We start from the raw sequence: 14,220 nt of genomic DNA on the forward strand, positions 1-14,220 counted from the left end.
TCCTGTGGAGCTTTCTTCTGATAGCCAAGGTATAATCCAACCCATTTTGACCTGAAGTCTCTGACCCTTAAGTTTAATATCTCAAAATAAGAAATAGAGTCAAAAAACAAGTCTAAAGAAAGCTCGACATGCATTATAGGAAGCTGTCTGTGTTTCAGCATGTGTGTAACGTGATCTGTAACTTTTTGCAACAAAAATTGCTGAATATTACCGTAATCTAATATCTTAATAAAATACCTCATATAATCCACAAACAGCCCTGTGGGGCAGGTGCTGTTATCTCACTTTTGGATGAAGACACTAAAGTTCACACAAGTCCAGTAACCTTCCCCAGGGTGACGTCACTAGGAAGGCGGCAGACTCAGGCCGTGGGGTGGCCCAGGGCGGGCACACCCAGCGCTCTGCTGTGCTGCTTCCAGCTGGTGCCCTCGTCGTGAGGTTGGTCACCATCGTGTGAGTCCAGTTGCTTAGCAAACTGCGTCCCAAGTACTAGAATAGTGATTGGGGAACAGAATGCTGGTCACTCTGTGTGGATGACTTACAAGTTAACTGGGTTGAATTATCAGATCGACGCTGGTGGCGTTCCGTATCTGAACCACAGGACACAGAAAATGACTTGGGGTTATTTTCTTCTCCAAAGATGGAACCCCCCCTACTCTAGATAATGGAAGGCAAGTTAGCAAAATTACACGTGATAAATTGTGGGGTGTGGGGGTGGGGCAGGATTCTTCTGGAAGTAAACTCTGATTAAGGAGGACCTCTAAAGAGTGAACATTTGGCAGAGTCTCTTTATTTTTTATTTTTTAAGTTTGCCTCCTGAGACATTTCTGTTCGTGAGCACAGGTGCCGTCGCCCTAGACAGGAAGAGGTGGGTGTGACAAGGGCTCTTCCTCTGCGCTCACAGAGCCAGGCTCTGCTCCCGGCACGCGCCCTGGAAGTGGAGCCCAGTGCTAACCTGCCTCCGTTTCTCTCTCCCCGGCCCCAGTTCCCCGGGTGGTGGCCGTGTCCCCGCAGATGCGCCTTGTGGAAGACAACCCCTCTTCACTTTCCCTCGTGGAGATCTACAAGCAGCGCTGCGCCAAGAAGGGCATCGAGCACGACAACCCCATCTCCCGCTACTATGACAGGCTGGCCACGGTGCAGGCGCGGGGGACCCAGGCCAGCCACCAGGTACCAGTCGGGCCCGGCAGGGCTGCTGAGGCCCCTGCACGTGGCTGCTTTCTCATGGTGGTGCTTGGACGACAAGTGTGCTCAGGACATAGTGGGGCGTTCTTTGAGGGGTGTTCGTCTCACTTAAAATAACTTTACTAGACTAAGGAGATTGCAGAAATTAGGCAGCCGTTGATCTTCGTGAGGGCACGTTTGCTGCAGATGGTTTGTTATGACTGGACAGAGATGAGCTCACAACCTTGGAGAGGTCCTTTGTCCTTTACATGAACTTATAAAGAAGCCCAGAAATTAGATTTTTGTTTTTTTGAGACTGTCTCACTCTGTTGCCCAGGCTGGAGTGCAGTGGCGTGATCATAGCTCCCTGCAACGTCGAATTCCTGGGCTCAAGTGATCCTCCCACCTCAACCTCCTGAGTAGCTACCACACCTGGCTAGATTTTTTTAAAATAAATTTATGGCAAACTCGTTTAGCAGCCAGACCTGATCTGGAGTGTGGTGAGGCTATTTATGGTCTGTATTTGTTCATGTTCATCTGCTCTGCTGCTGGGGCATTACCGTATACACTTTCTGCAATACAGAAAGTGATGAGCTCTGAAACAGGTGGGCCCAGCTGTGTTGGCTGCTTCAGCCAGGAGCACTGTGCCACAGGCGTCCTGGGCGGCTGTTGTCTGCAGCCCCTCAGAGGTGCAAAGGCCCCTCTCCTCACCTGCAGAGTTTTGCCCTTGGTGGAAGCAGGGCCGGTCTCGGCTTCAGATGAGAAGACTTTGTTCAGGATTGTGGAGCACCAAGAGGCAGCTGTTTTGGCCTTGCCCGGGTGCTGTCGTGATACTTTCTGTGGGTCCCAAGAAGGAGAGACCACAGAGGTGGGTGCTGCGGCCTTGCCCCAGGTCTCCCGGGGACTCATTCTGGTTCATCTAGCTCTCAGAGGGCTTAGTTTTGCTCAGGAATATTGAGCCCAAGGGGTGTCCATTTCACCCCCTCTGCAGGGTCCAGGCACAGCAGGGCCCAAGGTGCTCCAGGCTGCGGGGCAGGTGCGGCCTCCACCCGTGTGCAGGCAAAAGGTGCGGCTCCCTGTTTCTGATCGGCCTCTGTGTACCGAGCTTGGGCCTCCCTTGGGAATCGGTGCCAGGGCTTTCTCATGCCACAGGTCATGGCCTGGTCGTTCTGTGGACCTCGGGCAGCCTCCAGGTTTTTGCAGGAGAGGAGTGGGATTATATTCTTAAGGCCACATTTACCTTTGACAGTGTGGAAGCCAGTGACCTGTGCCTGCAAACACATGCTGACGTCAGAAGCCCCTTTTGTTTGATAAACAGCACGTGGCTGACCAGGCTGAGGCTGGTCCAGCTTGGACGTAGTGCGAGGGCCCTGCTGAGCTGGGGAGATGCTGACGGTACAAAAGAACCCAGCTTCCTGGCCTCTTCGTACCCTTTGTCCCTGGTTTGTTTTCTTTATAGCGTCTTTATTGTTACAAATATTAAATTGGCATAATCACCTACCATAAAACTGTGCATACCCTTCATAAAGTACCTACACAATTCAGTGTTTACAGTAGATTCACAGAGTTGTGCAGCCATCACCATTATCTATCTCCCCCCATTTATCTACCTTGAAAATTTTTATCACCCCCCAAAAAAACCTCACACCCATTACTAGACACGCCCTGTTCCTCTCCACTCCAGCTGGCCGTGTTGAAGGCATGGCCACACACACACCACCACAGGCCCTCAGAAAAGGCGGAAGACCTGTTGATTCAAGGCATTTAAGAAAATCTCTATCAAAATTCTGAGCTAATCACTAAGCTAACTGAGCAGAGACTTCAATAGACTTTACAGAATTAGTTCAGGGAAGTCACAAAAAAAAAAATAGCAACAAATCTTAGCTGGGGGAGGATCCGATTTCTAGAGTTGCCAAATTATAGTACTTAAATATAATTATGAGACACACAAAGAATCAGGAAAACATGGCCAAGACACAGGAAAAAAGGTGAAGTCACTTGTATCAAGTAACTTGTATCCAGAACATACAAAGCATCTAGTGGCTATTCAGAACACGTGGGTAGGACTTAGCCTGGAACAGACCTTGCGCCTTTACCAGTTGGTCTAACGAGAACTAAATTAACTCAATCAACTCTTTTATAGAGGCCCTCTCTAAATTTGTGATGTTTGAAGTAGTCTTGTGAGTCTTTCAGTACAGAATTCAGTTAAAGTGTTGTTTGATATCTGTTCTGTTTTTAGACTAGCTCCTTCAGTTCATAAAATTTTTGTCTTTAGTAGTCTTTGATTTGGGCTGGGTATGGTGGCTCGTGCCTGTAGCCCTAGCACTTTGGGAGGCTGAGGCAGGACGATCGCTTGAGCCCAGGAGTTTGAGGTTGTTGTGAGCTATGATGACACCACTGGACTCCAGCCAGGGGTGATAGAGTGAGACCCTGCCTCCAAAAAAAAAAAAAAAAAAAATAGTCTTTGATTTGAAGGTGGTGGAGTTGGTATCCACCTATTCATTTTTTGTTTTTGTTAATTGAGCCAGTATATTCTATAGTTAAGAAGGGTAGAAGTTGTTTCCAGATACTGACCTACATTCTTGTAAGGTGAATGATATCACACATCATGCAGCTAAGGGTTTTATTCAGACCAGCTCCATGGGTACTTAAGGAAATGAAACAGTCTTATGCATCCTCACATGCAGTCTAATAATGATGCATACACATTTTTGTCAACAAAATTCACTCTATAATACTAAGTCACTAAGTAACTGCAATCTGAGAGTTTTCATTTTGCAGAAAAAAAATCAGTTAATGAGATGGGAGGGTCACGGAGTGATGTATTTCAGGTATTGCGAGACATCCTCAAGGAGGTTCAGAGTAACATGGTGCCACGCAGCATGCTCAAAGAGTGGGCCCTGCACACGTTCCCCAACGCCACGGACTACTGGACCTTCCGCAAGATGTTCACCATCCAGCTTGCCCTGATCGGCTTTGCAGAATTCGTCCTGCATTTGAATAGACTCAACCCCGAGATGCTACAGATCGCTCAGGTAACTTGCTGTGAACAGCCACACCCTCTCCTTTAGACATCACCATTCTGCTGATGCAGTTCCTGAAGTGTCTCCTTCTGAAATTTAGGACACCGGCAAACTCAATGTTGCCTACTTTCGATTTGACATCAACGATGCTACTGGAGACCTGGATGCCAACCGCCCCGTCCCTTTCCGCCTCACCCCCAACATTTCCGAATTTCTGACCACCATCGGTGTCTCTGGCCCGTTGACAGCCTCCATGATCGCTGTCGCCCGCTGCTTCGCGCAGCCGAACTTTAAGGTGGGTCTCGATGTCCTGGGAGCGGCACGGGCCGGGGTTACTCCCACACACATTGGGCCTTGCAAGAGCTGCTCGCCGCTAGCGACGGGGGGAATGTCGAGTTAGAAGGGCCGGTTGTTGCTGGACAATTAGTTTATGCATTTGGGAGAGTGGTTTGGAAATGTTTCTGTCCAGAAGCGTTGAGAATATCGAGGAACCAAGTTTGTGAAAAGGAATCTAGAAGCCTCCACTGGGTAATTTGCCCCTGTTCCCACTGTCAGTTTTGTACAGCAGCTTCCGTGTCCGATTCTGCACATCTTCCTGGTGTGAAAAGGCAGAAGTGTTCTCTGTGGGGTGGCGCTGGCCTTGCCAGGGGTGTGAGACGTGGCCAGGTGCCCTGGTGCACGTGAGGCCAGGCCGGGGCGTCTGATGGCTCTGCCACGGGAACGGGACAGACCTGCCGTTTCCCAGGCGCCTTCCCTGTGGCGGGCACAGGCTGCTGAAGTGGCTTCTCATCAAATTCCCCCAATGCTCATTCAGATGGGGAACCAAGGCCAGGGAAAGTAAGTGACACTCCAGAGATCACAGAGCAGGGACAGGTGCAGTGAAGACTGGGATTCTGACTCCGAGCCCATCCCTCCTCCCTCCACCAAAATCCTCTTTGGAATTAGGGGCTGAACACAAGCTTACTTTATTTTTCTTTTAACTTAGGAGAATAGTTGTATCTTTTTTTCCCCCGAGATAAGCAGTTTGCATCTAGAGAGGGCCTCAGAAACCAGTTGATTTCCAAAAACATTGATGCACAACAGTTTTTAAATGATTGCATAAACTCTTAGCTGTGAACAAGGACCACACGTTATACACACCTCGCTCTTTAATGGGTAGTGGCACGTGTCCGTCAACGCGGGAGGCTGTTCGGGATACAGCAAGCGCCTTTATGAACATGAGTAAAGATAACTGGCCTTTGTGTTTGTTCTCGAATTAAGGAGTCTGTGTTCTAGTGCAGCAAATGGTAGTCTGTTATTGTTACCTCTGGCATAAGGCTTGAAATAGGAAGTTCTGATTTAGATAGAAATGTTATACTTCTGGAAACATCCATGGGGATATCCTTAGAATGGCATTTCATTTGAAAAATTTAAGTAAAAAGACTTAAGACCGTGACGACTTGGAGTGACACCGTGCGTTACTCTTTGCAGACTGTGCTGCTGTAGGAGGGAAGAAGTTAGATCTCCAAACTTTGGGCACAAATTTCTGGACAGACTAAATTTAGTGAATGCCTTAAGTTTAGGTCAAATGTAGACCATTTTGTAAATTCTGTGTGGGAATCTCTTCTGAAAACATGCTCTGTTGGCCCCGAGTAGGGCAGGATAAAAACCTCCCTGATCTGAAGTGACTGCTAAGGTGCCTGAAATGAGAGCCCTCTGCTTCCTTGGACCACGACAGCGGACTGTGCCGGCTCTCTCCTTGCACGAGCGGTCGCCCTCTTCTCCCTGTTCCCAGTCCCGGACGTCTCAGCCACCGTCCTGACTCTCACTCCCACACATATGTTTGATTTTGCAAATTTAAACCTTGAGTTCCAGCCCTGCCTCATCCCCGACCTGGTTGCGGTTCCCTCCCGGCATGTGGCCGCTGTCCTGCAGCGTCCATTCCCTCAGCCTCCTCCCAGGACACCAAACCCTCCCAGTGTGCAGCCGGCCTCACGCGCCTCATGGGTCCAGCTCTGTCACCCCCGTGGGGACAAAGCTCCACGTAGGCCTCTCACCCCGTGGTTGGAGCCGTCCTTTAGGACAAAAGCCCTGTCTTGTTATGCTCTGCTCAGCACTCTCCGTGACTTCCAGCTACTCGGAGTACAAGGAGAGCCCCGATGGCACCACTGATGGCGCAGTGACTAGAAATGCGAGTCTGGCCAGACGCTGGTGTGCGCTTGACGTTCACCTTGAATCTGCACATCGCTGGGGGGAGAGGCTATGTGACTGTGCCCTGTTTACAAAAGGGGAAATTGAGGCACAGGGCTTAAGTAGTTTACCCAAGGGTGCCCAGGTGGGATGTGTGTTGGAGCCTGTGCCGTGTCCTCCCGCTGCTGCTCCAGCACAGCCAGGCCCGCCCCTGCTGTCCCCGCCTTGGCGTGGTGGCTCCCTCATCCTGCAGCGCCACGAGCGTGGCCCCCTCACTTCCTTCTGGTCTGTCCACGTGTGGCCTGGCGTGTCGGAGAACCCTGCGAGCCGCCTCGCCCGGCCCTGTTCTCCGCAGCCCCTGGCGGGAACTTGCTCGCTGTCAGGGGGAGCCCCTGAGGGCCGGGTGCGGTTTTCTGTCCTGTTCACCCATAGCCGCGCTGCCTGGAGCGGGCCTGACACTCGGCAGGCGCTGGAAGCCATGGGACAGACAGCAGCGTGTGGCACGTCCCACCCAGATACCCTGCCCTGGCTTGTCGAAGACCAGGCAAAAGTGTCGTGATGCTGAGGCCTTTTGGCCACTGCCCCAAGCAGAGGAAGGGGGTTGTCCCCAGGTGGCCTCTCCAGCCTGTCTGCCAGCCGCGGGTTGGCCCCGCCTCGCGAGGAAGCTGCTCCTCTGGGCTGTCCTCGGTTAAGCCTGGGTCCTGTCCTTCTCTCCTTCACACAGGTGGACGGCATCCTGAAAACCGTGCTCCGGGACGAGATCATCGCCTGGCACAAGAAAACGCAGGAGGACACCTCCTCTCCTCTCTCGGCCGCCGGGCAGCCCGAGAACATGGACAGCCAGCAGCTGGTCTCTCTGGTTCAGAAAGCCGTCACCGCCATCATGACCCGCCTGCACAACCTTGCCCAGTTCGAAGGCGGCGAGAGCAAAGTGAACACCCTGGTGGCCGCGGCAAACAGTCTGGACAACCTGTGCCGCATGGACCCTGCCTGGCACCCGTGGCTCTGACCGCGACCGCGACCGCTCCCACCCGGAATGTGAAGGGCGCCTTGGGCTCCCGGCCCACTGGCTTTTATGACGTGCCGCTGCCTTGCGGGGAATTTTATGTGCGAAAGTCCTGCCGTTTCCCGGGTGGTTATTGTCCCGGGAGCTTTCCTGTGTGTGAAAGAGGGTGGATTTAGTCTGAGAGAGAGCTGAACTGTTGCGACTCACGGCAAGGCAGCCGGAAACGGCAGAGCTGGAACCTCCTCCAGACTTTTAAAATAATCTTTTTAGAAACCCGGATTGTCCAGTGTGGAATCTCTGTGAATTCTTTCTCTCGGCCTCCCCGCCGCCCTGTGAATGTACAGACAGCCGGGCCGGCAGGCGGCTCCGCCCGACCGTTTTTAACTTTCAAAAAGAACACCTCGCAGCAGCCGCGTGCTTTTGTACAGACCTTTGTAACCCGTGTACAGAAACCCACTTTGTTAGAGAAGCAGGAAATTATGAACAAACCGTGCTGGCTTTTCTCTGAGCACAAACTTTTATGCTGTATGTAAGTGGCGTCGGCGGTCTTGAGTGTTTGACGCGGAGTGACCAGGCCGCCGCCGCCTGGGGGAGCAGTTCCTCGTCTATTTGGGGTTTAGAGTCAACTGGGGGGACAGAACTGCGAGAGTTGGCAGGTGAATCTCGTGCTTTTTATCGTGGGCTCTTCCCATGTCTTCAGACATTTACTATCATTGTACCTGGAAAAAAAAATTACTTTTCTCTTCCTAATTTAAAAAGAAAAAATAGCAATGAAAGTTTAACTCCAGTCCTTCTGTTATGTTCACGTTTTTATAAAACAGCATTGAGAATGTTCTATCTAAATTTGTACAGTGTGATTTTTTTTTTAGAATAAATATTTTATAAAAGGATTTGTTGTCTCTTATTTGTGTTAAAATGCTTATTTCTGTGAGGTATGTTTCCTCTACCTCAACATCCCTGAATTGAAAAGGACGTGCCCATTGGGAAGTGCTGGGTTTCTTCAAGGAAGATGGCCTTTTACGAGACTTGCAGGGACATACCAGCAAGGCCCCCTCTCTGGGCCGCTGCGCTGGGCCCCTGACTCTTTCTTGCCTTCCCTTTGCCCCCCTGTCATCCCAGGCCACCACGGGGTGATGCCTGTGGGTTTACTCAGATCTCACTGCAAAGTCAAGTCTCCAGGATGCGACCCAGATGTCCTCTGGGAAGCTGTAGGCCGTAGCTGTGTTGCTGGGTTATGACCTGGGTACGAGTTCATTGCCGTGGGCAGTGCCGACAGCTGCAGCAGGTCTGTGTGCTGCTCTCCGGCCTCAGCCCAGAGGGGCTGCTCCCTTCCTTACAGAGAAGAGATTTCCAGCTCAGAGAGGGTAAGTAGTTTGTCCAAGGCCCAGAGCCAGTGGAGAAAAGTTTTGACCCCGTCCAGCATGACTCCAAGCCCCCAAGCTGCACCCTGGATCCCAGTTTAAGGCTGAGGGGCCAGGCTTTGCCCATCTAACTAGACTCTCCTGTTTGTTCTTTGCAGCTAATTATAAGTCATTTCCCAATTCCCTGGAGAGAGCTATCTGTAGACTCGGAATGATGGGAGCTGTGCATCTAAAATGATGAGCAATCGCACGTTCAACTCCATGTGAATCCGGCAGCTAACCTGTGCCGCGCAGCATCAGGCCTGAGTGGGGAAGGGACCTCCCCAGGAGTCCTCACTGCAACACGGTGTGAGCCACTGTGTGGGCTGCCTTCGCACTCCAGGAGAGCCTGGTGTGGTGCTGGTGGAGGTGCGTGGGTGGCATTAAGGTGAGAGAACATTTGTCTCTTACCCTAGAGAGTTAGAGTCTGGAGCCAGTGCTGCTGGTGAAGAGAGGCCGAGTCTCCTGCCAGGTTCACCCACACAGCGGCTCAGGTGCTGCCCTCGGTTGCTGGGAAACCAACCTTTGAACAGCTGGGGCAGGAAACAGTCCCCCACCGTGAAGATCCAGCATCTTCTGAGCTCCAGCTCAAGGACCTGGAGTCAGGGGACCTTGCACCAGCACCTTGGTGACCACGCTCCCCAGCTTCCTCACCCCAGCACAGCATTGCTGGAGTGGGGTCCCCAGGAGGCTGCGGCTCCGGAGCTGGGGCAAGTCTGGGACGGGGCTCACTTATGGGGCCACTCACATCACATGCTCTGATTCTCCAAACACCATTTCACGGTAAGTGCTGTTATTGTGTTTTTATTGTGGCAAAATACATATAACAAAGTATCATTTTAATCAATTTTGAGTACACAGTTGAGTGACATTAAGCACATTCACATTGTTGTGCAACCATCACCACCAACCATCTCCAGAACTTTCCCATCTTCTCAAACTGAAATTCTGTTCCCATGAAACATGCCCTATTTTCCTTCCCCCAGCACTGGCTGCCACCCTTCTACTTTCTGTGAATCCGACTATGCTAGGGATCTCTTCTGAGTGAAATCCACAGTCATACAGTGTAAGCTGAATCCTTCATGTCTGGCCTTACTTCACTTAGAGACCTCAAGGTTCATCCATGTTGCAGCATGTGTCAGAATTTTCTTCCTTTTTAAGGCTGGATTATATGCCACTGTATATATATTGCGCTGTATGTATACTACATTTTGTTCATTTATTCATTTGTTGATGGATTGCTTCTATCTTTTGTCCACTGGGAGTAATGCTGCTATGAACACAGGTGTACAAATTTGTTCAAGTTCCTGCTTTCAGTTCTTTTTTTAAAAAAATATTTATTTATTTATTTGCTTTTTAATTTGTTTTTTGTTACAGTCAGAGCCTCACTCTGCCACCCAGGCTGGAGTACAGTGGCATGATCATAGCTCAGTGCAACTTCCAACTCCTGGCCTTAAGTGATCCCCTTGCCACAGCCTCCTGAGTAGCCGGGATTACAGGTGTGCCTGGCTAATTTTATAAAAATTTTGGTAGAGTGTCTCTGTGTTGCCCTGACCGGGCTCAAACTCCTGGCCTCGAGCCAGGAGCCTCTCACCTCAGCCTCCCAAAGTGCTGGGATTACAGATGTGAGCCACCGTGCCTGGCCCTGCTTTCAGTTCTTTTGGGTATGTACCCAGAAGTAGAATTGCTGGATCATATAGTAATCCTATTTTTAATTTTTTGAGGTACTGCCATACTGTTTTCAATAACAGCTGCACCATTTTACACCAGCAATATATGATGTTTCCAATTTCTCTACAATGTTGTCAACACTTGCTATTTCTGTTTTTTGTTTTTTCATAACAGCCATCCTAATGACTGTGAAATAGTATCTCATTGTGGTTTTGATTTGCATTTTCCTTATGATTAGTGATGTTGAGCAAATTTTCATATGCTTATTAGCCAGTTGTATATCTTCTTTAGAGAAACGTCTATTTAAGTCCTTTGCCCATTTTTGAATTGGGTTGTTTTTGTTGTTGAGTTCTTTATATAGTCTGGATATTAATCCCTTACAGATGTATGATTTGCAAATGTTTTTTCCCATTCTGTAGATTGCCTTTTCACTCTGTTGATAGTGTCTTTTCATGTGCAAAAGTTTTTAATTTTGATATAGTCCAATTTATCTATTTTTTTCTTTTGTTGCCTGCGCTTTTGGTGTAGTATCAAAAAATTATTGCCAAATCCAATGTAATGAAGCTTTTCCTCTGTGTTTTCCTCTAGCAGTTTTATAGTTTTAGCACTTGTGTTTAGATCTTTGATTCATTTTGAGTTAATTTACATAGTATATAAGCTAAGGGTCCAACTTCTTTTGCTTGCGGATCTCCAGTTTTCCCAGCACCATTTGTTGAAACGACTATCCTGTTGAAAAGCGTCTTGGCACCGTTATCAAAATTCAATCGACTGCACACAGTATGTGAGAGTTTATGCCTGGGCTCTCTGTTCTGTTCCATTGGTCTATATGTCTTTATGCCGGCACCACACCGTTTTGCTTACTGTAGCTTTGTAGTTAAGTTTTGAAATCAGGATGTCTGAGTCCTCCAACTTTCTTCTTTTTCAACGTTATTTTGGCTACCTGGGGTCCCTTGCAATTCCATATGCATTTAGGGGTGTATTTTTTTGTTTCTGCCAAAATGTTGGGATTTGGATAGTAAAATTGTATTGAATCAATGTATAGATCACTTTGGGTAGTAATGACAACTTAACAATATTAAGTCTTCCATTCCATAAAAATGGGATATCTTTTCATTTACTTATGCCATCTTTAACTTCCTTAAGCAACAATTTAGTTTTCAGTATGCAGATATTTTGCTTCATTGGTTAAGCTTATTCCTAAGTATTTTATTCTTTTTAGTGCTACTGTAAATGGCAATGTTTTCTTAATTTCCTCACTGGATCATTCCTTGTTAGTGTATAGAAACCCAATTATTTGTACGTTGATTTTGTATCCTACAACTTGATTGAATTTGTTTGTTCTAATGCTTTCTTTAGACTTTTCTATAAACATGGTATCTGCAAACAGATAATTTACTTCTTCCTTTCTAATTTGGATACTTCCCCAACCCCCTTGCCTAATTGTTCTGGCTAGAACTTCCACTACTGTGTTGAGAAGTAGCAAAAATGGGGCACCCTTGTCTTATTCCTGATATAAGAGGACTGAGTAGGGTGTTACTGTGGATTTTACATAATAGTCTTTATTAGGTTGAGGTAGTTTCCTTCTGTTCCTAGTTTGCTGAGTGTTTTTACCTGAAAGGGTGATAAATTTTGTCAAATGCTTTTTCTGTATCAATTGAGATGTTTTTGTGGGTTTTTTCCCGTGTTCTGTTAATGTGGTGTGTTGCGTTGATAGATTTTCATTATTTGGGCCATCCTCATGCATCCCAGGAATAAATCCCAATTTTTCATGGCATATAAGTCTTTTAATATGCTACTGAATTTGGTTTGTTAGTATTCTGTTGAAAATCTGTGCATCAGTATTCATAAGGGATATTATTCTGTAGTTTTCTTCCCTTTTGATGTCTTTGTCTGACTTTGGTATCAGGGAAATGTCCAAGCTCAAGTTACAGAGCCAGGACTGGATCTCAGGTCCTAGGTATGCTCTCAACAATATCATCCTGCCTCTTGAGGACATAGACATGGGAAACAAAGTATGTGCACATAAAAATATGTACACATACGTATCTGTATATGAGCATGAGATAAAATACAGAAGACAGTAAGAGGTGAGGACACTCAGTCACAAAGTCACATGAAAATGAATTCTGCCAACAATCTGGGGGAGCCTGCAAGAAGATTCTTACCTGGTTGAGCCTTGAGATGTGAATACAGTCTGGCTGACACTTTGATTGCAGCCTTCTGAGGCCCCGAGCAGAGGATCCAAATAAACTGTGAAATAAAGGTGTATACACTGTGCATGCTGAGGGAAAGACGCAGGCTCAGAGAGGACCTGAGAAGGCTTTAAGCTTTCGCTTCAAGCTGATCAGAGATACCCTTAACAGTCAGTGCGAGGAGAATGGAGTAAACACTGGGCAAAGAGGAGAATCTTAATTTCTGGAGTTACATTATAAGATTCAAACATTCAGTTTTGAACAACAATAAAAAAACCCACAAGGCATACAAAGAAACAGGACAGTATGGCACATGCAAAGAAACAAATCAACAGAAACCATCATTGAACAAGTCTTGACAGCAGATTTACTAGACAAAGACTTTAAAACAATTATTTGAAAGATGCTGAAGGAGCTAAAGGAAGACACAAAGACAGGAAAACAACCTATGAATAAAATGAGAATATCAATAAATTATAAAAGGAAACAAAAAGAAATTCTGAAGCTGGAAAGTACAATAACTGAAATGCACTCCCTAGAGTGCTTCAAAAGCATAGCGAAGTAGGCAGAAGGAAGACTCAATGAACTTGAAGATAGGGGTGTTAAAACTATTGAATCTGTGGAACAAAGAGAAAAAAAATGAAGATAAGTAAACAAAAACCTAAGGGACCTGTGGGACACCCTCAGCTGGACCAGTACATGCATTGTTGGAATCGCAAATGGAGCAGAGAGGCAAGGGCAGAAAGTGTACTTAGAATGACAGAAAATGTCTTAAACAGAGACAGAAAGTAGAATGGAGGTTACCAGACGCTTAGGGAAGTGGGAAGGGGAAGCTATTGGTTAATGGGAACAGCGTTTATTTGGGGATGATGAAAATGTTTTTGGTACAGACAGTGAGGATGGTTATGCAACACTGTGGATGTATTCAATGCCACCAAATTATACACTTACCAGTGGTTCAATTCATGATATTATGTATACAGTCGTCCCTCAGTATCATGGAGGACCTTTTCCAGGACCACCTATGGATACCAGAATCCACAGATGCTGAAGTCCCTGATATAAAATGGTGTAATATTTGCATAAAATTATGCACATCCTCCTGTATACTGTAAATCATCTCTAATTACTTATAAAACCTAATACATTATAAATGCTATGTAAATAGCTGTTGAACTGTATTGTTTAGGGAATAATGACAAGAAAAAAGTCAATACATGTTCAGTATACACATAACCATCCATTTCTTTTTTAATATTTTTGGTCCTTGGTTGGATCCGTGGATGCAGAACCCATGGATATGGAGAGCTGACTGTATTTTTACTATGATAAAGTATTTTTTAAAAACCTTGAAACCAACAAATATGACTAATGTGCAAAGAGAAGTCAACAAATTCGAAACTTTTCAATCCCACGAGTTATTGCTTGATACCAGGACTTTCAGCTGCCGACCAGCTTCCCAATACTTTCTATTAACAATTCTATCCTTAACTTTGTCCTTTTTCCTCAGAAGGCCCTGCCAGGATTTCTGACCATTGACTTCTTCTCTTGTGGGATTGTAAAGAAACTGGACTCTCATTTCCACACCAAAATAA

General features: G+C 47.0%; 1 protein-coding gene across 5 annotated transcripts in view; it reads left to right on the forward strand.

Moving 5' to 3' along the window:
• LOC123631567 (transformation/transcription domain associated protein) overlaps nt 1–8,252 on the forward strand; it is a 114,315-nt gene extending 106,063 nt beyond the window's left edge. For all 5 annotated transcript variants that reach the window (XM_045541330.1, XM_045541331.1, XM_045541332.1 and 2 more), the window contains 4 exons: nt 986–1,170; nt 3,996–4,199; nt 4,288–4,482; nt 7,081–8,252. In XM_045541330.1, the coding sequence (XP_045397286.1) occupies nt 986–1,170; nt 3,996–4,199; nt 4,288–4,482; nt 7,081–7,365 (869 nt within the window). In that variant the 3' untranslated portion in view covers nt 7,366–8,252. The remainder of the gene's footprint in view (nt 1–985; nt 1,171–3,995; nt 4,200–4,287; nt 4,483–7,080) is intronic.
• The last annotated feature ends 5,968 nt before the right edge of the window (nt 8,253–14,220 follow it).

The sequence above is a fragment of the Lemur catta genome, chromosome 2 (genome assembly GCF_020740605.2).
Source record: "Lemur catta isolate mLemCat1 chromosome 2, mLemCat1.pri, whole genome shotgun sequence".
In the NCBI taxonomy this organism is placed as follows: domain Eukaryota; kingdom Metazoa; phylum Chordata; class Mammalia; order Primates; family Lemuridae; genus Lemur; species Lemur catta.